General features: G+C 42.5%; 1 protein-coding gene across 2 annotated transcripts in view; it reads right to left on the minus strand.

Annotated features, from left to right (window-relative positions):
* Positions 1-25,214, minus strand: part of POU6F2 (POU class 6 homeobox 2) — a 434,582-nt gene that overhangs the window by 15,119 nt on the left and 394,249 nt on the right. For both annotated transcript variants that reach the window (XM_069462202.1, XM_069462203.1), the window contains one exon: positions 9,663-9,869. In XM_069462202.1, the coding sequence (XP_069318303.1) occupies positions 9,663-9,869 (207 nt within the window). The remainder of the gene's footprint in view (positions 1-9,662; positions 9,870-25,214) is intronic.

Below are 25,214 nucleotides of genomic sequence, written 5' to 3' on the forward strand. Positions count from 1 at the left end.
ACAGAATTGCCTGCGGTTACATTTCAAGTGCACACCAGTAGCGTTACTCAGCTATGCTAAGTGGAGGCTAGATTATGAACCAAGGATAGTTATGATCTACACAGGAACCCCAATTAATATGCATCAAGCATCTGCCAAAGGTAATTAGCTAAGCTGATAAACATATAATCAACAATTGAATCCAGTAAATTTTATACTGTGGGACACACATTAAAGATTAAATCTATTTTTAATTTGCTTAATAAAATGTGATGGATGTTTGCATACCAATCTACCCTCTCTAACCTATTGAGTTGTCCTTCTCAATACCGATACTTGGCGAAAGCTTTTTATAGTTTTGAGTTACTGAATCATAAGATAGTCTTTGGTTTTATCATTCTATCAATATTTTATTGGCCCTGGGTGTGGTAAAGAACCATCAAGTAACTGAGTAAGACAATAGTCAATTTAAATATTTCTTCCTCAGACACAACTCAGTAAAGAAAAAATTACTAGGCTGCAATCTCACTTAGGAGTCACTAAAGCAAGCTAGGGCTTATGCATTAAGCTATGCAAGAGAAGAAATTTGAGAGGACAATAAAATAGTGCTCTTAAGAACTTGTTCTATGTCTACACAGTCAAAAGGAATCTAAGATTTCTTAGAAGAAAAGATATTTTTCTTCCAAAGTAAATCATCTTTTTTTTCCCCCGAACATTGGGGTTCTGCTTACCTTCAGAGTTTAACCAGATAGTTCAGAAAAATCAATAAAAATTTTTAAAAGATTTTACTTGTCAAAAATCAAGAAAATTATATAAGCAGTGGCATCCTGATGGAGCCTATATATCTCATTCCAGTTGCCAGTGTACACAGGAATCTGTTAATTCTAGAATCACTTGCAAGCCCAGATAGGATAGCCTCCTGTACATATCAAGATCAGCCCAGAGATTAACTTCTCCTACATAACTTCTTTCTTCCAAAAAAGAGGACATTAGAGGTGCCACATCTGTTTCCTTCCATCCCTAAAACTTCAGTTCTTTCAGATAAACTATGAAATATAGCACTACGTCATTGATGTTCTTAGTTTCATGATTTTGATATATTAATTTTTAGAAATTTTATACTTAAAAATATATTTATCAAATACAAAAAGACAAAGCAGAGATTTAAGCTACTTCATAAAAAAAACTCTGAGGCCCAATATAAAAATTTAATATGCTTTAAATAAGCAGCATTAGGAAAATATTATTTATTTGATTTGAGTTATGTTTTTCAGACACTTAACTGCAAAGGTCATTTAGGTTTGTGCTGCAAAAATCATATAGGTTTGTATTGCATAGTTATTGGCAAAAGAAATAGATGTATAAATCCTAAAACATAACTGTCCACAAAAATTGGAATAGTTTACTAAAAGAAAATGCAGGGAGTCAGGAAATAACCAGAAGTAGGAAGGAAAAACTTCTTTCTTTTCCTTCTTGGAAAGAAGCTTCTATAAAGGTAGATGTTTTATTACACTGCCTTAATCTTGAAAGGCCAAATATGTGGATCCCATCTATTGGATATTTCCTACATCATTTTACATACACTGTTTTTAATCCTGGCAATAGCCCTCTAGGTGAGGTATTGGTGATATCGTTACAGAAGAGGAAACAGACTTAAAAAGACGAGATGACATACCTGGGATTGCACAGGTATTAGTATGAGGAAGCTTTGAATCCATGTAAGTCTGACTCAAAAGCCAGCACCCCATTCACTGTGCCCTGTGCTGCCTCTCAACTCTGCTCAGTCCTTGGAGATGCTCTTAAAAGTCAGGGAAACAGCAGGGGGCTCTAGTCGGGAAGTGTGGGAACAAGTGAGATATGTTCAAACTGATAGGTCATGGTGAACTAGCTACTCTTTCTAGTTGATCAGCCCTAGTGTAGACCATCATGATCTATCAATCTGAACACATCTCATTGGTGGGTTTTCCTAACATAAAATGTTTAATATTTTTCTGGTTTTGGAATTATTCTCTGCAGGTCCCAAAGTATTTAAAATGTCATACTTTTAAGAAAACATGGTGCTCTCAGGTAGCTAGAGGATTACCCAAAAATATTATTATGATTTTAGTGCAGTCTGGACATACACCTAACAGGGAGTTGCCTACGGATTGTCCTCTGCTTGATGTAATTAGTTCTTGCTATCTGTATACTCCAAACTTACTCTTATTAGTATTGTACCCTGTTTATATGATCATATTTTCTATTTACTCACCACCTTGCTACTAGACTGTCTAAAGGAGCTCTCCATCCAAATTCACACAATCATTTTATTGCCCCTTTTTGAGCTGTGCGCCAAGTATATACATAGGCTGAGAGTATGGAGAATCCTCAAGAAAGAAGAGAGGAGGGATAGCTTGTGTTAGCCTGGGGCAGTGTGTTATCCAGGGAAGGAGGAACCCATGTCCATCCCACACATGGAATGACAAACAAGCAAGACAGGATGCAGAGTCTGAAAAGCTTTACGATTCCCGCTGGCTTTTACAGGCTGGCTTTGCTGGTTTGCTTGTGTTGCTTGGCACTGCCAGGGTGTTTAATATATTCACCAAAAATAGATTGGAACAGCAGCACACTGTAGAGGCTTTCTTGATTTTCTGTGCTGCTGCTCCCATGTATCTCCCATGTGTAATGCACTATATCCTTAATAATGTTCTAGTTTCTGGAATAAAGCATCTTCCAATTAAATCTATGATTGATAGAAAAATAAATGGGGGTAGCAAGTGTCTTGGAAAATGGAATAAAATGCAGAATGCACTAGACATATTGGAAAAGTGAATGCCTATAAACAGTAAAATGCAAGAGGTCTGGCCCTTTACGAATGTGCCAGGGTGCGGTAGTGAACCACAGGCTACACCCACCGTGTGGGGAGGCGGGTGGGAGCAGGGAATATAACCCTGGGGGGCCCCTTAGGAGCCAGAACATGTGGGAGAAGCATCGTGACTCTTCCTCCCTCCCTGCACTGGCTGGCATTTTTCTGAGTAATGTGTATCTTAGAATAGATAAAAGAGAAATTAAATCAGTGGTTCTCAAGATTTAGGCTTCATTAGAATTACCTGCAGGGCTGTAAAAACCCAGGGTTCAACAATTTGCATATCTCACAAGTTCTCAGGTGATGCTGCTACTGTGTTTGGGAGATCACACAGGTTTTGGAAGGAGATTCTCTTGGAAAAGGCTAAAGAAAGTGGATTTATTATGTCTAGGCAAGAGAAGCCAGAGCCCAGATAGAATAAGAACCTAAGTCTTAGTGAGGCGTTCTTTCTCCTGTGGACAAGACAAGAGTGCAAGTATTAAATTTGCTGGAAGATTTAGGGTTGACATCAGGATAATCTACCTCGAAAAATTTTGAGGATCTGGAACATGACACAGGGGAGATTTTAGCTGTCTTTGTGGAAAGTTCAAAAAGTGAGCAGGACGTTATCCTTTTGGTGGGGTTTAGGAGACTTACTGGGTTTTCCTTCCAGCTCTGGTCCCTGACTCTGAAACATCTCTTTAACCTGAGTGGGAACCAGTTGTAAGGTTCTAGAACATGCACCCCCTATCTGTACGGGGTAAGTACAGCAGGAATGCCATTGGCTAAAAGGAAGAGGGAGGACAGCAGTATCTTCTCAGCCTACAGTACCAGGCACTGTGAGGACATGGAGAAGTGAGGAGAGTTAGAGTGAGAGAAGGATTGAGTGGAGATGGCTAAACACAGGCAGGGAAGGCCAAGACACTCTTAAAACAAGCTGGTAACATGCAGCAAGAGCTCAGCAGGGACAAATGATGGAATGGGAGTTAGATTGCAGAGCAGAGCAGAAAATGAGGGATTGAATGCAGTTGAGATAATGAGGTAGGACAGTGCGGAGAGGTGAAGGGGTTCAGCAAATAGGTAAATAGAAAAGACAGTGCTGTGTGGAAGGGCTTCTCAAGCCCCTGGCAGGCGCAAATTTAGAACATACTGGCAAATGACAGAGGCACAGAACTGAAAAGGCACAGAAGGGCCTGAGCTGAGCTTCCCTGGAAGCGTGGCTCCGGGATGCCTGCGCCCTGGGCAGGGAAACAGCACGATTCTGCAGCAATTAAATGAAACACAACTGACTGAGCGCCCATCATGAGTTGGGTCCCGAACTCCGTGGACCAGGCTGAATCCGTCTGGTCCCTGCCTTTCAAGTGTTGATTCTTAATGACAATACAGTTTGGCAAAAATGAATGCAGTGTAGGGGCAAGCAGAGATGAGAGGCAAATGCTTCTCAGGGAGTGTTCAGAGAGGCTTCACAGAGGCGGGATAGGGGACAGAGGAGGGACAGTGGGTCCAGATCCCAAAGGGTGGCTGAGCAGTTTGCTAGTCAGGGAAGGTGGGGAGTGGCATTCCAGGCCAGGGGGACAGAATGTAGAGGGCAGAAATTGTGTAGGCTGAGCGTGGCAGGGCATGAGACGTGAGACCCAGTGAGATGCCCAGATGCAAGGCTGGAAGGTCAAAGGGCTGCTTTGTATTGGGGTCACCATATGCATTTTATCTATCTAGGAAACCCCCATACTACTTTACATTCCTTGTGAGTGGGAATGCCTCATTTATTCCTCATTCTGGGTGGCTCCAAGAAAAAAATTGAGAATCAGTGATTCAGGCCAGGGCTGGGAAGGAAAATTGACTTTTAGAAGTTGGTAAACAAGTATGTTTTTGTATTTACTTGAAAAGAAAAAAGGATGGATTTTGATAATCACATGGCATTTTAGGAGAGCTAATTCGAAGAAGCTGCCTTTCATTGGCTTTCTATTAGTGCCAAGATTACTTTTTGAAGAAAAACTGAGTGTCTTCATGGATGGTAGTCTCCAAGTACTATATTAATAGCTATGGTATTTAATTTTTGAAAAATTTCAATGCTTTGATTTCACAAAGTTGTAACATTTTTCCTTTCAAATGTCTCTATCCCCTTAATGATGCTAAAAACTCCTGTTAACTTCTGTTAGGATTTAGTGAAAGGAAGAATACATATACATAAAAATTATGCCTACGTGTCTTATAAAGAAACCATTAATTCAGAGTCACAGGATAATCAGGGGAAAGCAGCGACAGGACCTGGAGCTTCTCTGACCTTGGGAGTTCACTGTGTGCCACGGGGTATGGTGTAGAATCTCATGGAGGGAACAAAAGGTTACTTTCCAGCTCCACTAAATATTTTTATATTAAGTAATTTTTTTTTCCGGTGCACAAAAGATTCTTATCTCTCTCTTTTTTTCATCCAGTCCTTTTCTGACTTTTATTTTGTTGCACACCAAGGATCTCTGATATGATACTGTGAAAGCTTTATCTAGGGCTATTGGATACTGGTGTATTTTTTTTTTAAATAGTGTTTGCATTTTAGATGGTAACTTGCAGGTTTTTCTCAATCTTTCATCATTGGGATAAATTACCATCAAGAGTGTTGAATACTGTATTCTTAAATTCAGGCTCTTTTAATTAATGGCAGGCAGATGTAAAAATTAAATTAAAGATATAATTACTTTTATTAAGTTAAAACAAATCACTCCAGGTCACCTGCTCCAAGAGCCCTGTACTTTTCTCTATGAAAGTGGACTTCCTTTCAGGTTCTTTACAGGAACCCTCTGTTCCTGTAATTTATGACATATTTTACTGTCAGAACTATGCTTTTGTGAGATCAAGCATTTGTCATAAATCACATGAAAAAATAAATTGAGAAACTTCTCTACTGTGTGACAGAAATCCTTTATTTTTTAGTGGTTGTCCATATTATATTTCTTCAACGTAAAGGGTAATATTTAATGAAAAAATGGAAGACCACTATCCTCATATCTCTAGTTTTGAGCTTTTTACTTTTTGGCTCTGGGAATTTTATGATCCACTATCCTCAGAATCACAGCTTTTATATCTGAGACTCAGACTTGTGCATCTCCTGTCGATTTGCCCAACTTGTTAGCTTTACTACATGTTCTAAGGTGTTTCGTCTGGAACTGATGCCAAGAAATAAAGTTGTTCATTTATTTCCACCATTTCTCTGGCATTTCTGACCAGGTTCACCAGTGGTTTTCTGGATTTTCCTGGGACTAGGATAGACCACTGCCACACGCCTTGAACGAGAGAAACAGGCCCCTTGGTGCCTGCGGGACTTGGGTATTTGAGACAGTTCTTACGTCACTCTGTTCAGCAGTGCCCCCATGTTCTCTCTGCGCGTGCACATACACCAGAGGTGCGTGTAATGTACACTGGCGAAGGGAGTCTTGCTCTTTGGGATGTCAGTTGTAGCCGACATGTTGGTTGGTTGGATTTGCAAGGTATACCCCCTAGAAGCTGGCTGTTTCTTCCCAGTCGCTACATCTCCAATTCTTCAGTGAAGTGGAGGGTGGTGGTGGTTAGACCAGCAGAGGACTGGATGCTCCTGCAGGAGGAACGGTTTCATTCCAGGAGCTGACAGGGGCTCTGGGAGAAAGCTCCTGTGGTGGGTCTGGGCTCACGAAAGAGCGTGGAAGTGGATTACTAATGTCGACCGTGGGCAAGGAGTTGAGGAGCAGCACTATTCTGGCCTCTTATTTGCCATTTCTTGGTTAGGCCCTCCTCCTGGATCAAAACTACACTGTCTCAAAGCTAGAGCTGTAATTTGAAGTCACAGCAATAGTCTATCACCAACACGTGCCCTTGACAGTCAGGGTGAGAGTGAGAGCTACTTTATATTAAACGTTAATGATTTCTAACTAATTCTTCACCTTTTTGGCAATTTACAACTGGCTTTGTTGACAGAAATAGCTTTTAGCAGACTGAACAAAAAGAGGCCAATGTCCTCACTTTTCTCCCTAGAGATTATTCTGAACATAGTTGGAACAGATAGAACTAGGGTTTAGAAAGCCAGTGAAAGAGAATCTTGCCTCATTTGGGGAGCCATTTGGAAGGTTCAAAGAGAATCAAATGGAATCTTGTAAATAGTAAAAGAAAAAAAACCAGCAGAATGATGGGGGAGGAAAGTCCTCAACGATACTGTGATAAGTTTGGCAGGGACTGCCCCACTGCTGGGGATAACGCTGGGGAAGAAGGGGGTGGCTCGGAACCGTGGCTCCCCAGGCTGGAGACGCAGATTTAGAGCAAGAAGACAGACATCTCTGTGTCTAGGAAGTGTGAGTATGCAGACTTGGCTCAGTTTTTCCTGGTGTTGCCTCTCGCACTGGATGAAGTTCCCTTGCCGACCACTCTCACAGACTCTCACCTCTTTCTCCTGGACTTACTGATCTCAGGGACATATTTGCACAAGTCTTTGATGAATGTGCATCTCCCTTGCTAGAGTTTACAGTCTTCCTTTACCTTGAAGGAAGGGCTCATGGTATCTGTCTTGCCCACCAACAAAGCCTAGCTTCCTGGTACAGTGCCCAACACATGGTAGGTGGGCAAAAAATATTTCCATTAAACAGATTTTTTATATTCATTGAACAAGCACATGGATTGTCCAAGCATAGCCTCTGAATGGGCTGTTTGCCCAGTTGGATCAGAAGCCACCGGAGGCACTGGCAGAGGTCTCTAGAAGGATGTTTCTGCATCTGTAGATGAATGACAATATTGGTACTTTCTTCTTCCCTTCCCTATGTATTTTGTTTTCTTGCTAAACGCTTTGCCTTACACAGCTTCCAACAACCCATAAAGCCATATGCTCGGTCACATCCTCCCTGTTGGTCTTCATCATTCTCTTCCACTGTCTTTCTTTGTGAATGTACACCCCAGCTTTAAATCTAGGTCCTAGCCTTGCCCACCTCTTACTTCTTAACTTACCCAGTTAACGGCCTCCCTGTTTCAGTGTATTTCAAACAGGGGTGACACAGACTTTCAAACATTACAACAATGAAATAGAGGAATTGATGTTTCCCCACGGCTTTACCTGATTTCATCTCTGCAGCATGTGACACTGTCCACTTCCTACTTTTTAAAAAAAATCTTGGATGCTTGATCACTGCATTCTCAGCCCCTCTCCTAGTTATCCGAACACTTCTCTTTCCCTACCCCCCTTTCATTCCTTAAAAGCGGGTGTTTCCCAAGATGACTCCTTGGTCTTCCTTCCCTTCTTCTCAAGCTTTTTCTGTTCTTTCTTCCTTCTCTTGCTAATCTTTCTCTGGATGTCTCATTTGTTTTTAGCCACAACAAATATACTCATGACCCCTAGATCTAGCTCTGGTGTCCTGAGCTCTGCTACAATTCCAGACTGTATTTTCAACTATCAAGTACATGCTTTCATTAATTCCTGTTTGTGTTTTGCTATAGTTTCCTAAATGGTTTGTTTACAATAGATGTTTCACCATTTCAGTTCAACCTTCATACTGCTTTACCAGAGGTTGTTTCCTTGGGGAAAGAAAACCCCAAAACTGAGCACATTGTTCCCCTTTTAAAATACCTCTTACAGATTCTCAGGGCTGCAGAGTAAATCATCATCATCATCATCATCATCACTATCATCATGACTATATTAGTGCTTACCATGTGCCAGGCACTATTGATATATATTAATCTTTTAATCCTCACATCCACTCTGTGAGATAGGTACTGTGTATCCCCATGTAGCAGATGGGGAGCCTGGGGCACATGCTACAGATGGGAACCTGTAGTGTGTTCAAGACCACACAAGACAAAATCTATCCTTTTTAGCTTGGCTATAGAGCCCTTCCATGACTGACCTCTGCTCCAATCACAGGGACCTTTCTCCTATTTCTCCACACTCTGTCCTCTCCCATTTCCTTGTCTTTGTGCCTGTACTGCCTACTGCCTGGAATGTTGTTAACCCTTCATTTACCTGGTTAACTCTTACCCACCCATCTGGACTCCGTTCCCAAGCCATTATCTCTGGGAGGACTCAAAACTATCTGGGCAGAGCTGGTCACTTTCATCTCTGTGGTCATACCTGCCCTGTCCCCAGACATTCTCTGCTCTACTGCACAACAGCTCTGCTTATGTATTTGTATCCTCTACAGTGTGAAGAACTCCCCAAATCAGAAAGCAGCTCTCTTTTCATCTGCATTTCTTAGCATTTATCAGGGATCTGTTATACATTAGGTTACCAAAAAGTGTTTGTTGAAGGAACCAATTAACCAGACGCTCCATGAGATGAGGGACCATGTCTGTCTTCTTCGGTGCTGTGTACTCCCCGGTCTTTAGCATAAACACATAGGAAGTGCTCAATTGATATATGAATGGAAAAATGAACTGGATTGTTATGGTTTTAGTGCAATTCAACCAAGCAGAACTGCCTATTTTTCATTCCCTCATTTATAGGCAGCAGTTTCGGTAGCATCAACTTGGGATCTCTTGGTATTTAATCTTTTTTTCATTTACAGTTAAGGCATAAGTAGTTTTGGTTTCTTTTCAACATTTAAAAAATCTGCAAATTAGTATTATGAGTGTAGGTGAATGAGAACACAACTCTATCAAATTTTAGGTTACTATCTCCACTTAGAATTTAACATATTCCTGTTTTTATATTAAAGGGCTATTTAGTTATTGCCCATACTTACTAAGGATAAAAAATAAAGCCACATGCTTTTTTATAAGTATTGATATGTTTGGACTAGTGGGATTAAATATTTTGAAATGTAAAAATCACTTTTCATTGATTGAGACCAAAGAGGAGCAGGGAGGGAGGGGGTGGTGTCCCGGTGTCTCAGCTTCCTGGGACCGTTACCTGCTGGCCTGGCTTGATGGGCGACAGCGTGATGCCCTGGGTGTTGATCACAGGGAGGATCTGGTTCCCGATGACCGTGGCGATGATCTGGCCCTGGGCGTTTGTCAGGAGCTGGGGCGTGATTGGCTGCACTTGAAGGCCCTGAGTGCCGCTCGCTGCTTGGCTCGACGGCCCCGTATTAGGCATCAGTGGAATCGTCCCAATAATCTGCAAGAGACAGGCCCAGAGGTGAGCAGCCAGGCTCCGTTCGGAGTCTGCACTTGCAACTTCAGCCCACGCAGCGCCTGGTCTCCATAGGATGCTACCTGGGAGCCAATTCAGAATCTGCAAGCAGGTCTGGAGCGGGGCGTGGGAGAAAGTGTCAGGGCAAGCATCTAAAGAAGAGATAAGTGCACATGGACTGAGGTCACGGAGGCAGGAAAAACATCTTATTTAAAAATAAAATCAAGCATCGGTTAAGGCATAAACATGCAATTTGTGCCAGGGCAGTGCTGACATCTGTTTTCTCTCAGAACCAGAGAGAGCACGGGCACTCTCAAGATCCTCGTCTACCTGGGGAGCCCATGGGGGCTCCTCCCACACCATCTGCCCCCTCACATCCTCTGCCTCCTTCCTGTCGCCCACATCCCGCCATCGCGCTCCTCTCACAAGGTCAGGAGTGGCTTCCTGATACCCCGGCAGGATGAGGGGCCTCCGGCACCCTGGTGCCCATGGCAGTTTAGAGCCTGGGCTCTGGAGACAGACAGGTAGGTCCCATTCCCAGCTGTGCTACCTGCTGGCTGCGTCACACTTGTCACATGGGACCTAAACTTTCTGAAGGCTCGAAAGAAGTGGGATTATAAATGAAGGTTTGAAAACTCTTAAAATAGAGGTGAAATGACTACTGAGGATTGAAACCAGAAAGAAAGTGCACTTTAGACGATGTGTTTCAAGCTGGGGTCCCAAAGGTTAGGGGCTCAGGGCTTCTGTGGCAGGTGGCAGGAGAGGCTCTTCTCTGCATTGGGTGGCCTCTGGCTTCATTGACTGGGTCATATAGACTGACAGCAGGAGGGGCCTGGCTGGGTCCAATGACTATGCTAAGGAGAAAGGGACCACGAATAGGAAAAGCTAATGTACAGGGTGTCCATAGAATCTGGAAACAGAGACAGAAACAATTTGCAAAAACTGAAAATAGGATCTTTGTTTGTAAATGCTGTGGACTCTATGGGGGGTGTCACGGAGCTTGCTGTGTGGTGCTTTCCCACCTGCACACACCACAGGATGGTCACACAGCTCTCTGTGCTGGTGGCCTTCAGGGACTGCCTCCCAGCTGTGAGCTCTGGTGACCTGGCCTGGGGGTCACCAAGGCGTAGTAACAATAAGCTCTCAGCAGGTGTTTTTGCATGGAAGCTTTCATTTTGTTCTACATTCTTGCAACACCTTTAAGAAGTAGGTGCTGGTCATGCCTCCACTTGCTAGGAAAGACCCCGGGCACAGGGAGGCCAAGGAACTCTGCTGTGTCCCTTCCTGGAGGAGTCTGTGAGGGACAGAGCTGGAACTGCGGTCCAGGTTCGCCTGACCCCAAATGTGATGCCACCTGGCTGCTCCCGCATGGGGGACATTGAAGGGGGCCGGCTCTTTGCAAACACAGGGCATCTTGTTTGCTGTTTCCCACTGGACGGAAGGCTGCTTGTGGGCTGGGTTTATAAGATACCCCTTTCTACCCCCCATGAGCCCGGAGCAGTGCTGTGAGCATAGTTTCTCAGTAAATGTGTTTTGACTGAATAGTTTCCAGACTCAGCTGTCCCTGGGACTCCAGGTGTAGCTGGGGCTGCCGGAGAACTACAGGACCCCACCGCCCGCTGACAGACCACGCTGGAGGAAGCCTCTTCCTCACTGGGCCGCGGCTCCCACCACAAAAGCCCCTGTGGGATGGCGCTAATGGAGGAGCTGTGCGAATAGCAAGTCCCAATGGCAGTTGTCAATGGAGACTGATAAAGGTCAGGTAATTACTGCGAGAGTGGTCAGCGGCCCCTCGGGGAGTGTGCAGGGCTGCATCGCACCGAGCGAGCCCGCCCGCCCGCAGCGCCAGCCTGCGCAAGGTCGGGAGGAGTCCACGTCGATAGATCACGGCGCATAAGTACTTTATTGATGAGTGGTCTTGCATTAAACAGCCCAGGGCTCGAAGGCTGCTTCCTGTGACCCCACAGGCCAAGTAAGAGAGGCCTGTGGAGCAGCCTCCCGTCCTCAGCCCACGTTGGATAATTCCCCTTTCTACACCTGGCGTCCCCCGGTGTCGTAGGGCTCCGCAGCCCCGCCCCATTGCATTGGCCGGAGCTGAAGGTCTGTGGGAACTGGATGCATTTACGGGGCAGGGTTGTGGCTTGAGTCGGTGGGAGTGAGTAGCCTGCGAGAATGGTTCAGAGTGCGGCACGGCACATGACAGCCTCGCTGTGGTGAAGAGAGAGGCGTTCTGCCCCGGGAAGAGTGTCACAAGTCTGTGCTCACCTCTGCAGTAACGAGGTGCTCTGCCTGCTCTCCGGGTGGAAAGAAGAGAGGCACGCGCAGCCTCTTCCCTAAGCGCAGCCCGGCTTCCCGACACTGCAATGACGTTACTAAAACATGGCACCGCTCGTGTTCCTCCTCATCCTCTCCTCTCTTCTTTCCTGGGCCTGAGCATCCCTTATCAAGGATGGGACAACAGCAGTGTCAAAGCCAGAGGAATCCGTAATGGCCCGACTGCAGAAGCCTTTCACGAGTTTGCCTGCAAGCCGAGGGGTGGGGGCAGGAGCGGTTGTGAAGGCAGGAGGCTTCTGCGAAGTTGTGCAGTTCTCATTCTCGTTTCCCTTTCCGGAGTGTTGGGGTCACAAACAAAGTGTCAAAAACTCGGCAGTGCATTATGGGGAATTTTGTCACAGTCTCCAATGCATCACAATACGTTGGTTGTAATCTACTCCCATTCACTGGAAGCTAGAGATGATCACACACTGTGCTGTCTAAAAATTCTCCAAAGTGCCTGTTTTGCTCAGTTTGGCTCTGATTCCTCTTAGCGTGTTTGCAGATCTAACGAGAACTCCACAAATTCTACTTCACAGAGATCGCAACAAGAAAGCCAGAGGAGCGGAGGTGGCCAAGGCCTGAGACTCTGTGCTCGTGAGAGGTTGTCCAGTTTACTTGTCGAAACTGCGTTTTAAATTAAGGGTCTTCTGATAGTCAAAGAGAAGTATTCACATCTACATATATTCCAACTAAATTAGGAAATTAAAACTGAGGTTTGACAAGGCTGTAGGGGATCTTCGATTTGAGAGCAAAGGTAGAAAGAAGATGCTTTTGAGATACTTATAGTCCTAAAACTAGCTTTTGGGATTTGACCTCCCAGCTTTCAGCAGCTGAGGAGTTACTGCTAGGAGAAGTCCCGCTGGAAGGAAATGTTGCTGAGCAAACAAGGCGACTGGGCTACGACTCCTGTTCAGGCCATTCAATACACAAGACAAATTCACACTCTCCTAAAATGCCGAGGATTGTGGCTGAGCAGCCTAATACTTGTAGAGCCTTCTTTGTATAAGTACTTTATCACGTGTCATGGAGGATGACAAGAAGATGCCACTGGGGCCGGAGTGGCAGAGACAGGACAGACGCTTCAAATGCAAAGATTCCAACAGTCCAAGGCAGGAAAGGATAATCGCCAAACCAGTGACAAGGAGTCTCCAATAAAAACCTCTATGCCCACATGGTGGGTGCTCAAAAGAACATTGGGAATGAATGAGTTACTTCCGAGGAATAAAGCAGGGGATGGTTTGGGAAGACTTCACAGAAGACAGAAGGGCCAAGCAGGGTCTTGGAGACTGAGTGGGAGCTGGCATGTCAGGGAAACCATTCCAGACAGGAGACCAGCCTGAAGGTGAGAAACCTGGGCCTGGGGAGTTGACTAGTTTGGGTACCAGAAAAGATTGAGACAGGTTAGCCCAGAAGGGTCAAATTCCATCCAGTCAAGGGATCTGATGAGTGGGTTTAGATGGGGGGCAGGGAGAAGTGTGAAATGGAGCTACTCAGGAGTGAATGTGACCGTGTGGACAAAGTGGACTGAAGCGGTGAGAGACTACAGACCTGGAGATCAGCTTTAGACCTGGGACGCTATTGTAGTCATTCAAGTGTGAAGCAAAATGCCTCAGTGAATCCTTGGCGTAGGGGTTGATGTCCACTTCAATTCAAAAGGCCTGGCCTACTCTATGCCTAGGTTGCAACCTTAGAAATATTTGAGTCAAGTTATTCCCTCATGAGTCCCACAGCACATAGCTCAGGCATCATTTGCGAAGATCCTCTATGTCTTTGTCCTGACTCTCTTACCAGTGACGACTCGTTTCTGACAAGTGTCTTCACCAGGCCAACGCCCGTGCTGGTCTCATAATGATAATTGGTGACCTAACAGAGTTCTGGCTTCACTGAAAGTTCTGGCTCTGCATGTCCACCCATCTCTTTCCTTAGATGAGTTAAGAGCATAAACCACAAACAAGAAATAAAGTTCATGCTGTCAGAGCAACTGAAAAAATCATTGAAATGACTACTAGTGTTCATTAGCACATGGATTTGAAAGATCCCTATTTCCATAGGAATTTAGGTGGCTTACACCCAATGTGATTATCATTAATTCAGCAGCAATTGCAATTTGAGTCATCATGACTATTATCTTGTGATTTTAGCAAACCTCAGCAATTCAGGGCCACAAATTTGTAAACATGCAGGGCTCCTGTGGGCCACCAGGATACCACCTCACTGCCCTCGTGCCCCTCAGTCTAGGTGAGGTAGTCAATAGGGATGAATTATGAGTGATGGAGGGAGAAGTGCCCTGAGTATATTCACTGCCAATGTGGAGGTGCCATCAGTAGCAGTCTGAGGTTGTGTCACAGAAGCCCAGACAAGTCATCTGATGGGCCACATGTGGTTATAGTCGATGATATGCTGTTAAAATCTGCTATGGAGAATGTGATAGCGGATGTCAAATTGACAAGTAATTTTTGCCCATATCTTTAAGAAAAGGAAACCCATTGATGCTATAAATTGATGACTTCCCCAGGTCTTTAAATCCACCAGCAGAGAAAATTCTTTCCCAAATATTTGTGTAAACTTAACACGTTTTGGTCAAGAGGCTTTTGTTAACACTAGCATCACTCTGCCCATTCTTGAACAAAAAGCTTATGGCATTTGAGAACCAAGGAGCTGGGGGTGAGTGACCACCAAATGGAAGCAGCCAATCACCTTCTCCTTCCCTTCTGGTCTGGCCACAGCTATTCTCTCTCTTTCTCCAAGTGATGATTTTGTCTTTTTGATACATACATTCATTCCAGGCTCACTGTGCTCCCAGGTTTAAGGTTAAACTCACTTAGAATTACTTTGGCAACTCTGATTAGGGAGTTGATTCTAGAAAGGGTAGGAGAATCTCACTATTTCCCAAATAAAATGTACTTTTCTAAGATGCAATCTAGTGCCTTCTTGCCTTTGGTTATGTCCAAGATGGGGAAAAGAGAAGTGTAAATACTGAGAGGGGCTTTAGCAGAGAATCTGAGTCAGAGAATGCAAAGGCACAAAGATAAGCAGATGAAGGCAAGCCACCACAGAGGAAGACACCAAACCAAAGACAAATAGGTTTAACCTTGTAGGCAATGCCAACAGCTGGCCATGGCTTTCTGGAGCTCTGGAGTTTCTGCAGTTCAGGAAGAAACAGTGCCATGATTGATTGACAATGCCTGGCATGGATGTGGGGACAGGGAATGGCAATGTGCTTGAAGATGGCATCAGCTGGTGGCCCAGGACAACAGACAAATGAACTTGGACCAACTTGTAAGAAATGGATGACACACATTTCTTTAATGAGCAACTGTGAGAAAGAATTTTTTAAGGTGTACATTTTAATGTTTTTATTAGGGGTACCTATAGGGACTTTCCCCTGGGAATACCCACCTACTCCATGTTTTGCACATCAGTTACAATTAGAATCCTTGCTGGGTGCTCTACTGTTTGATTTCAACTTTAGAAACACTCACACACAGGATTAAAGAATTGAAGGTGTCAGGATCTTTAAAATGGCACTTTCTGTCATATTAAGGAGGAATAATTTACGTGAAAACTGATGTTATAAAAACAGCAATAACAAGAATAAAAACAATCCTCTCCCCTAAAATCTTCTCAAAAGCCATTAAAAGTAATTCTCCTTAATAGAGATTAAGATGTATACAGAGAAAAACATTCCCCACTGGTTTGATTTAAGCCCAGGCTTTGCCACTAACTAGTAGGAGATCACTGGTGAATGGCTTTACCTCTTAGAATCTCAGTCTCTTCATCCGTAAAATGGGAATAATAATGTCCACTTCATAAGTTTATTTGGAGTACTAAATAAGATAATATATGCAAAGCACTCAACACTATGCTTTACCAATCAAACAGGTATTCAATAAATGTTCATCCTTCACTTAATTTTGCTTACATGCTTGTGTGGTAACTCCAGGGCATTTGAACTGAGTTGGAAAAGCTCTTTTGAATTCTTCTGCATGTTTTAATTTCATCATAAAAATAGTTTACCATGAAGAATAGAAGACAGTAGCTTATCACGAAAAATAATTAAATCTTTTTGTTTTATGACAGAATGCTAAGTTAGACGTTTCCATGGAGACACCAAGATTCAACAGGTGCCACATTCCAAAGGAGGGACTAACCATAGCTTCGTTTACAGAAGTTACTGGAAACCAGTCCAACAATTCTAGAACTCAGACCTTCACAATGAGGGTAGACACAGAGAATGCTTGAAATTGTGTGTGTCTTCCTCCCTCCCAGGGGTGGGACATGGAGAGTTTTCTCTTTATCTTGAGGTTAATGAAAGTGGCTGGATAAATACTATCCCCTCAAGTTTGGGGGACATAGTCCTGAGGAATGGAAAAGTGAGAGCCTATGGCTTTTGAGCTGAGGAGAGAGAAGAGAGAAAAAGACAGGGAGAGAAAGGAAAGAGAGAGGGGGAGAGAGTGGGTGAAGACCGAGAGAGAGAGAGAGAGAGAGAGAGAGAGAAAGAGGAAGAAGAAGGAGGAGGAGGAGGAGAAAGGGGAGGGAGAGAGACAGGCATTGGCACTAGCTATGCTCCCACTGATAGCAGGGACAAGGATGTTTGAGTGTTTCTCTGGACTCAATATCATGAGTCTGAGCCATTTAAAATCCTGTCCCAGAGGACTCTCTGGGGAATGGTTAAGGGGACAGCACCAGAGAAAGCTTTGAGAAGTAGATCTAGAGAAAACCAAGCTCTGAGAGGGAAGTGGGCAGCTGGAAGAAAACACATTGCCCATAGCAACGTGCCACTGGAAGGTCCCAACTGGGCTTCAGAAGAACTCATGAACGTGCCCCCAAGAATTGGCTTGAGCCATCTGCTGGCCCAGAAAGCAGGAAGCCATCTGCTCTCTGGGCCAGCAGAGGGCTGGGGCCGTGCTTATCCCTCTATCTCTGCTCTCCCTCCTCAACCTGACCAGCCAGAGACAGCATTTAGCAAGCCGGGAAAGGAGACTCATCCTGACAGGGAAAAGAAGAGGTGTGGAGCTACCCTTCCTCACCGCAGGAAGGAGGAACCAGATGGGGGCCGCTGCCGCTGCTGCTGCTGCTGCTGCTAGTGGTGTTTTAAGTTAGTTTGCAGTTTTGACTGTGGTGGGGAAACTGGGAATCTTATTTGCAATTTAAAGTGACCACAGAAGATTGTGTTACTTGAGATGCCTGGAGAAGTCAAGAAACAAGAATCTGAGCTTTTGTGCAGGGGCAGAGGAAGGACCATCATCACTGAAAAGATTGGAAGGGACTGCCCTATCCACACACGTGAAGTCACTAACGCTCAAAAAGGACATTTCATGGGTCACGAAGTGAGGACTTTGTCAACTAAAAATGCTTAAAATGTAGTGGAGAAAGGAAGGCAGGAAGGGAGAATTTAACAAGCTGCCAGAGGTAGGGAATTTAAAATTGCGAGTAGAATATGCACATTTCCCCATAAACTATGAATCCAGTTTATTTCCGAGAAGCAGTGGCTGCTATTTATAATACCGATTGTTGACATTTCCCCTGACTTAAACATGTATACTATTCAATTGTGTTAGTTGCTGAAGTTCCTCTGAAGCTTCTGAAAAACCTTAAAACTATAATAGGGAAAGCCAGTGCCTACCCAAGGAGACAATAGTGATGATGTATCTAAGAAAAAGTGGGAAGAGTCAGGAGAAATGTTGACACGGTCATTTGACGATTATATTAGCAAGGTTATTCTCATTAGTAATCAGCAGTATTTATAAGGCATTACAAAGATGTGCTTTTGTGGGTCTTCATTTCCTCTCTTGTCTTTACTTAAACTCTGAACTCCCAAACACAGTTTGTTTAGTTGGTGGAGAAGAAGAAATCTAAAGTGTCTGCCTATGTTTTCCAATTACCAATGATGAGGCAAGGTGAAGGGATCCTACCGGGTCTTGATGTAAGACAGGATGAATAATGTCAATTCCAAAGTTGCTTTACAGGAACAATTTGCTTATAGAGCACGGCCTGAACCCTAGTTATGCATCTCATTAGCAGCAAACTTTGCAGAAGAAACTCCACATCTCAGGGACCTGACAGGCCTCCCAGGTAAGAGTCAACTCAATTGATATAATGATCATCCTTATTAGACCTGAATCTTTCTTGGATTCTTCAGCAAAATGAAGTTAGCAGCCTCGTCCTAGTTCTGAGCCGTTGACAGTTGCTACTGCAATAATACTACAACTGAATCTGGCACAGGCTACCCTCTGGAGGCAGGTGTTTTGTTTTGTTTGTTTTTCCTTAAATTTTTTTATTTTAAGCTGCGGCATAATATCTGTACTTACATATTTTACTATAATTGTGAGATTTGCTATTTTCTCTTTTGTTTGGGTTCCCACTCAAGCATTGGGAAACACTGATAGAAAAAAAGATTTGATTCATCATATAATCAAAAGATTAAATTAAATACACAGGATGATATGGCATTGAGATGAGAATGAAGTGAGAAGTCATCATAACTGCCTTCGTGGTCTGTTTCTGGAGTGATTGATGAGCAGCAATCAGTGTCCAGGAAATGTATTCTTTTCTTGAACACAGTATAGATGCCCACCATCAATGTAAGTTTTAAAGTTATATGTGAATTATTTATCTTCTATAATGAAAAACATACTGGGAAGTTCTAGATTATTTACAGGTTCTTGATTTGTCTATGGTGCTGTGTTCCTTTTACTGCCCTGAATAACTGGAAGATGGCACAATGAAACCAGGAGATGCAGTTTTGCAAAATGTTCTCTCTAGCTATTGACAAGGTTCACTGGGCATTGCTATAGACTGAAAGTTTTATGTCCCCCACAAAATTCATATGTTGAAACCTAATCCCCAATGTGTTGGTATTTGGAGATGAAGATGTTGGACAGTGATTAGGTCAAATGGGATTAGTGGTCTTACAAAAGAGACCCCAGAGAGCCCTCTGACCCCTTCTGTAATGTGAGGACACAGTGAGAAGATGGACATCTATAAATCAGGAAACAGACTCTCACTAGATCCTGAATCTGCTGGCACCTTGATCTTGAACTTCTCAGCTTCCGGAAGTGTGTGAAATAAATTTCTGTTGTTTATAAGCCATCCAGTCTATGGTATTCTGTTTAACAGTCTGAATGGGACTAAGACAGTCATAATCATCTATGGTTGGGGAGAAATAGTGATACAAAGTAGTTCTCCCAGAAGGGCCAAATAAGCAAGACTGTCAGCACTATATGCAATTTTCTTTGGGCAAAGGAAGTGGAATTTGGAGGGATTCTTTTGGAAATGGATGGAGAACTTGCCATTTGGTTCCATACCTGTCTTCCTCCTGGAAATCAATTGCTTATGGTTAACATATACTCAAAGGATTTGAGTGTAGGAGTTTGGTTATGTTTGTACAAATATTAATATTTTACATAATAAAAGTATGTCTACATGGTTAGATAATATAGACATTTGCAGCATTTTCATCAGCAGAACTCCTTTGCTTTATTACGTAATGGCTTCAAAACTACAAGTTTGTTTTATCCATGCATTTACCCATGCACAAACTCATCACTCACATATTCACTCACTTACTCACTCAGCAAATCCTTTCCGAGGGCCTTCTGTGTGCCAGCACTGGGCCATGCCACACTGTACTTGTTCCCACTGTAGAAGACTGGGAAATCACCCAGTCATCTGAGTTTGTGTAAACCTTTTCTTTTGGATTAAACATTGGAAAATATCTGTAAACATCATTCTGCTATGGCACCAGCAACCCACCAATGAAGAAGAACTCCAAGGCTCCCCTGTTGGCAGGACAGTCAACATGGCAGCAATTTACATAAACCTAAAATCTCGCTGTGGACAAGAGTCCTACGGGCTCTTTTCTTCTCTTTCCTCTCGGAAACTGCTGGAATTGTCAATGACTTTAGGTGATCTCCCGAGGTCCTGCTTTTTGAAAACTAATTGTTTACATGCTCAGATGTGTTGCTGGACAGCTGAGTTCACCCTTCCTTGAAATAGGTGTTTATTCTCTCTTGAAAGTGGTAGGTTTTTTTTTTTTTAATCTTTGAAGAAGGCCAGTATCATTGAAAATTCACTTCTGCATTCTACTTTTTTTTCTTATTTCCATGGACTTAGGGGGCACAAGTGTGTTTAGTTAGATAGATGGATTGTATTGCATTCTACTTACTGAATGCCTACTATATGCCAGGGGCTGTTCTAGATCCCAGGAGTCTGAGAAGCATCTGACTATTCTGAATTTCACTTTTAAACCATTCTGTAAGAAAAAAGATGGCTAAAATGTCGGTAGAAGTCAGGTAACAATCAGGACTGGGTTACTTTATAGGGAGTAGGTGGGGAGTAGATCCATTGGGATCTCTGGTCTCCAAGCACATAAACTGAAACTACTGGTTTCCTACTGGAGAGTGGAAATGACCGACACATGGGGGAGAACGCCTTTAACTTTGCAGAGCACAACGCTCCTCCCCCGCAGCCACATTGCAGTAATAACCTCTGCACACCTTGATTCTGTCACAAGAATCCTATGAATTTCTAGCTTGGTAAACAGTGGCTCAACTCCACCATGCTCTCAAAAAGCTCCCCGATCTATGAGTTTATTTTAATTTTCCTATCTGTAGAATAGTAATTGGAATAAAGATAAATGCACATTTCGATCCGCAGTTATTTATAAAAGGGGCAAGTGCAATGTCTCATAAAAGCAAATTCCTTCGAGCTATTGTAGCCTTAGTTTCAATTTGTAGCTTCTCACATTATTTATTCTTTTTTTCCACTTTATTTATTTATTTAAATATTACTTATTCAGTGGGAGGAAATGAAAATATTTGTAAATATGATCTAATGCTTCAATTTCCAATTCTCCTTAGTGATTTTATATTTTCATTACATTTGTCCACTAGAAAGTTTAAGAATGTTCCATGTACCAGAAAACAAAGACAAATTCTTAAGGATGAACAGGAAACATTTCTTTTCATCATTCTTTCCTCTTTTCCCCAATGGCTACAAATTAAACTATAAGTTCTTTTCATTTTCTCTGCAGCTGCCAACACTGTGGAATTGTTAAAACATTTTTTCCTCCTCAGAAGAGAATCACAACTGTGGTGAAGCCATCATTTTGCAGAAAGACCAACTTTGTGAACCTTTATGTGGCTTTGCCTAAGACTTTAAGTTTTAATACCAGCAAAAAAACCTAGAATTTGCAGAAGTATTTCTGCTTCTGCCTGTTGATGCCAGATTAAGTGAATAAATCAGATTAAAGTTATTTATTGCTTGGGAGAACATCTTTTAGTTTGAGTCAGCCTTGGTCCTTAGAAGCCTTAGTAAACATTCCTAAATAAAGCCCTGGACCTAAGAACTGTTTATTTTATATTTCTTCCCAAATGAGATGAAAAAAGAGCTACAGCAATGATAGCAAAAAAACCAAAACCAAAACAACAACTAAATTGGGAATCAGTGATTTTCAATATTCTAAATTCTTTGGAGCAATGGGAATTGATGAAGAAAATGATTGGCAATTGCTCAAGAAAGTACTATACATATTTAGCATCTCCTAGTGCTGTGTTTGTACTCAGTGAGTGCATTCAGGCTGTAAAGCTGAATTTAAATTAGGAAAAACAACAAAAAAAGCCTCTAAGAAAAAAAAAGGGTGGAGAATGAAGCCACACCAAGTGCCATTAAAGATGCATCTGTTTATCACCACCCCGTTTCATGAGTCCAGGATGATTCATATGCTTTTTGTGAAGAGAATATCCATTGTTACAGCAAAATTAAATGTATTTTGATACTTGCATGGAATATTTATCTATCTGTTCAATCAGAAAAAAAGTTGTCCTCATCACTCCAACATATATTACTTTTTCAATTTCCTGTTAGTAATGTTTTTTTAATGTAGTTTAGGATGAGGCCACAGAATCTCTCATTTCTCACAACAAAAACCATAATTCATTAGAATTATGCTGATGAGTTTTTCTCATAAAATCGCATCCCCATTTCTAGGTGATCAATCTGTACCCTTATCCTTACTGATCAGGCAGTTTTTGATACATGTAAGCAAAGAGGGCTGGATATACTCTTCAAATTGTTGTTTCTCATAGTTTTCTGATTCCTGATTTAAATGTTCCTCAAAAGAAGAATATACTTAAATACTCCAGTACTTCAAATTTGGTCCTGGGAAATGTGATTTATCATTGCTAAAAAACCACTGATGTCGTGATTTTTTGACTGTCTTGTTTTAAGTTCAATACTTTTTGAATTTATGCCAGTAGGATGCATTTTTGGAAATTTTAATTTCAAAAGTTATTTTTGAAGTATAGCCTTATCGGGAACATGTCTCACAGTCTTGGCAGATAAAATCATTCACAAACTAGACATATACATTATTAAATAATGGAGACACTGGTATAGTGATACTTACATTGAAAAACACTTGAGCTATCTAGTTACAAAACCATTAACTTAATAACTTAGAGTTCAAAAATGATCTACCTAACCTTTCTAAAAAAATTGGAGCTTGTCTAGCAATGTTTGTAGTATCAGATTTGGTTTCTGAGAAGGACAAATTCTTAGTACTTTCTGAGTCATCGAGGTTCTGGATTGCAGGAACAAGTCTAGATATGCAAAACCTTAGATACTATCCTCATTTCTACTATCTCATCTCCATGTGATTTGAGAGAGGTAGAAACTCTGCTTTTTAAATATTTTAAAATGTCTATGATTTGGTCACCTCAAAAATTAAAATGGGTTCTCAGAGTCCTGAGTAGCACACTATGCCACTGCCTTTTGTATACCCATTTAAGTAACGTATCATATTTTAAACATAATCATCCTTTCTCTCAAAGATGTTAGTTACCCTTTATGTAAACCTAAATAATTCTTTCATAACCCAATGACACTGAGAAGATGCTCACATTTATTATTATTTTTAGGAAGCAAGTCTTGCTATGTTGCCCAGGCTGGCCTCGAACCCCTGGGATCAAGCAATCTTCCTACCTCTGCCTCCCAAGTAGCTAGGACTGCAGGCACACGCCACCATGCCTGGCAAAAAGGCTTCCACTTTAAATTTACAATCAAATTCTCAAATTCCCTGTGAATTTAGAACAGATTTCTGTTTTTCTGGCTGTGTATATCACTTATCTCATCCTGCGGTTATCTGGGATAGCTTGCTAACATCACTTGCAGATTTACTGAAGGCAGAGGGGAATGTTTTTATTCCAGAGCATCAGGGGAAATCAGCAGTGGTTAAGTGAGACAAACAGGTATTATATCTGGGGCCCTGTCTTTTGATTAAATAAAGTACCATATTTTGTTCTGGAGAAAAGTGAATGCTATTGTGTCCAGAAGCCATATACTCATGTTATGGAGGTGAGCTAGACACCATCTAGCCTGCTGCTGAGGATAATCTGGAGGAAACAAGATTGTCCAGCTTACCTGGTTACTAATGGTGTGGGCCACTGACTCACAATCATCACCCTGGTCCTGTCTGCATGGTGGAGATGCTGGACCATGTATTTCAAGACATACGTGGTCAAGGGATCAAGGTGGGAGGGGCAGAGCATCTTTTATTACTTTTACTCTTTACAACATCCCTGAAGTGTTCATTGTTAACAAAAAATTTGAAGAAAGTTAACTAAATAGACAATTGCCGTCTTCATCAGATATAGTAATGCTAGATGGCCCACTTAAAAGCATTTCCACATAAAACTTCAATACATTAAATAGGCCCCACTTTAGATCAGCCACCCAAAGTAGATTAAAAAAATATATGAAATGACTATTATACGGCAGGCACTGCATTAGGCACTTGTGCATGTTAGGCTGAAAGCAGCTTTGTGTCAGAGGATAGCTGTGCTTTGAGGCAGCCAGATCTGGGTGCCAACCCAGGCTCTATCAGGCACTAACTGTGTGGCTCTGGAAAGCTGGGTAACTTTTCTGAGCCTCCAGTTCCTCATCTATAAATTAGAGGTAATGGTGCAAAATCATTGTGAGAATGAAATGCAATGATGGATTCATGCAAACGCCCATTGACTAGCATATTAGCATATATGATATACTCCATTCGGGCCACAGATTGTATTACTATACTTATGCTTACTATGTGCCAGGTGCTTTTGTAGCCACTTGGGATACATCAGCGAACAAAAGAAAATGTTTTATTTATTTTTTTTTTTATTTTATTTTTTTTTTTGTTGAGACAGAGTCTCACTTTGTTGCCCAGGCTAGAGTGAGTGCCGTGGCGTCAGCTTAGCTCACAGCAACCTCAGACTCCTCGGCTTAAGCGATCCTACTGCCTCAGCCTCCCGAGTAGCTGGGACTACAGGCATGCGCCACTATGCCCGGCTAATTTTTTCTATATAGATTTTTAGGTGTCCATATAATGTCTTTCTATTTTTAGTAGAGACGGGGTCTCGCTCAGGCTGGTCTCGAACTCCTGACCTTGAGCAATCCACCCGCCTCGGCCTCCCAGAGTGCTAGGATTACAGGCGTGAGCCACCGCGCCCGGCCAAGAAAATGTTTTAAATTATTATTAGAGCACAGTGGTGAAGAGCAATCTCTGATATCAGACAAAACTGAGTGTAAATCCTGCCATTTCTAGCTGGGTGATCTTGGAAGTTTCTTAATCTGTACAATGGGGATAAACCATCTTGTGTGGTGGTGGTAAGGAGGAAGTGACATGACATATCAAGTTCCACTGCTTGGCACATAGTACTCAGTGGCAGTGATTTATTAATTTTATTATTGCTGTTAATACTAATCCTCCTAACAACCCTGAAAGGAAGATGTTGGTGTCAATTCATGGAAGAGAAAACTATAGCTGGGGAAGATTAGATGCCTCACCAGGGGTTGAAGATCTGCCTGGGGATGGAGTTAGATGCAGACCCTGCCTGTCTGATTTGAAAGCCCATGTTGTTTATCCTGGGCTGCCTTCCATGTGAGCACATGACATTTGCACCGTTCACCTCTGTTACTCCAATAAGATTGGATTATTGTGAATATCTATTGCCAAGTGTCTGATCTAGGGAG

This window comes from Eulemur rufifrons, chromosome 29 (genome assembly GCF_041146395.1).
Source record: "Eulemur rufifrons isolate Redbay chromosome 29, OSU_ERuf_1, whole genome shotgun sequence".
NCBI classification, from domain to species: domain Eukaryota; kingdom Metazoa; phylum Chordata; class Mammalia; order Primates; family Lemuridae; genus Eulemur; species Eulemur rufifrons.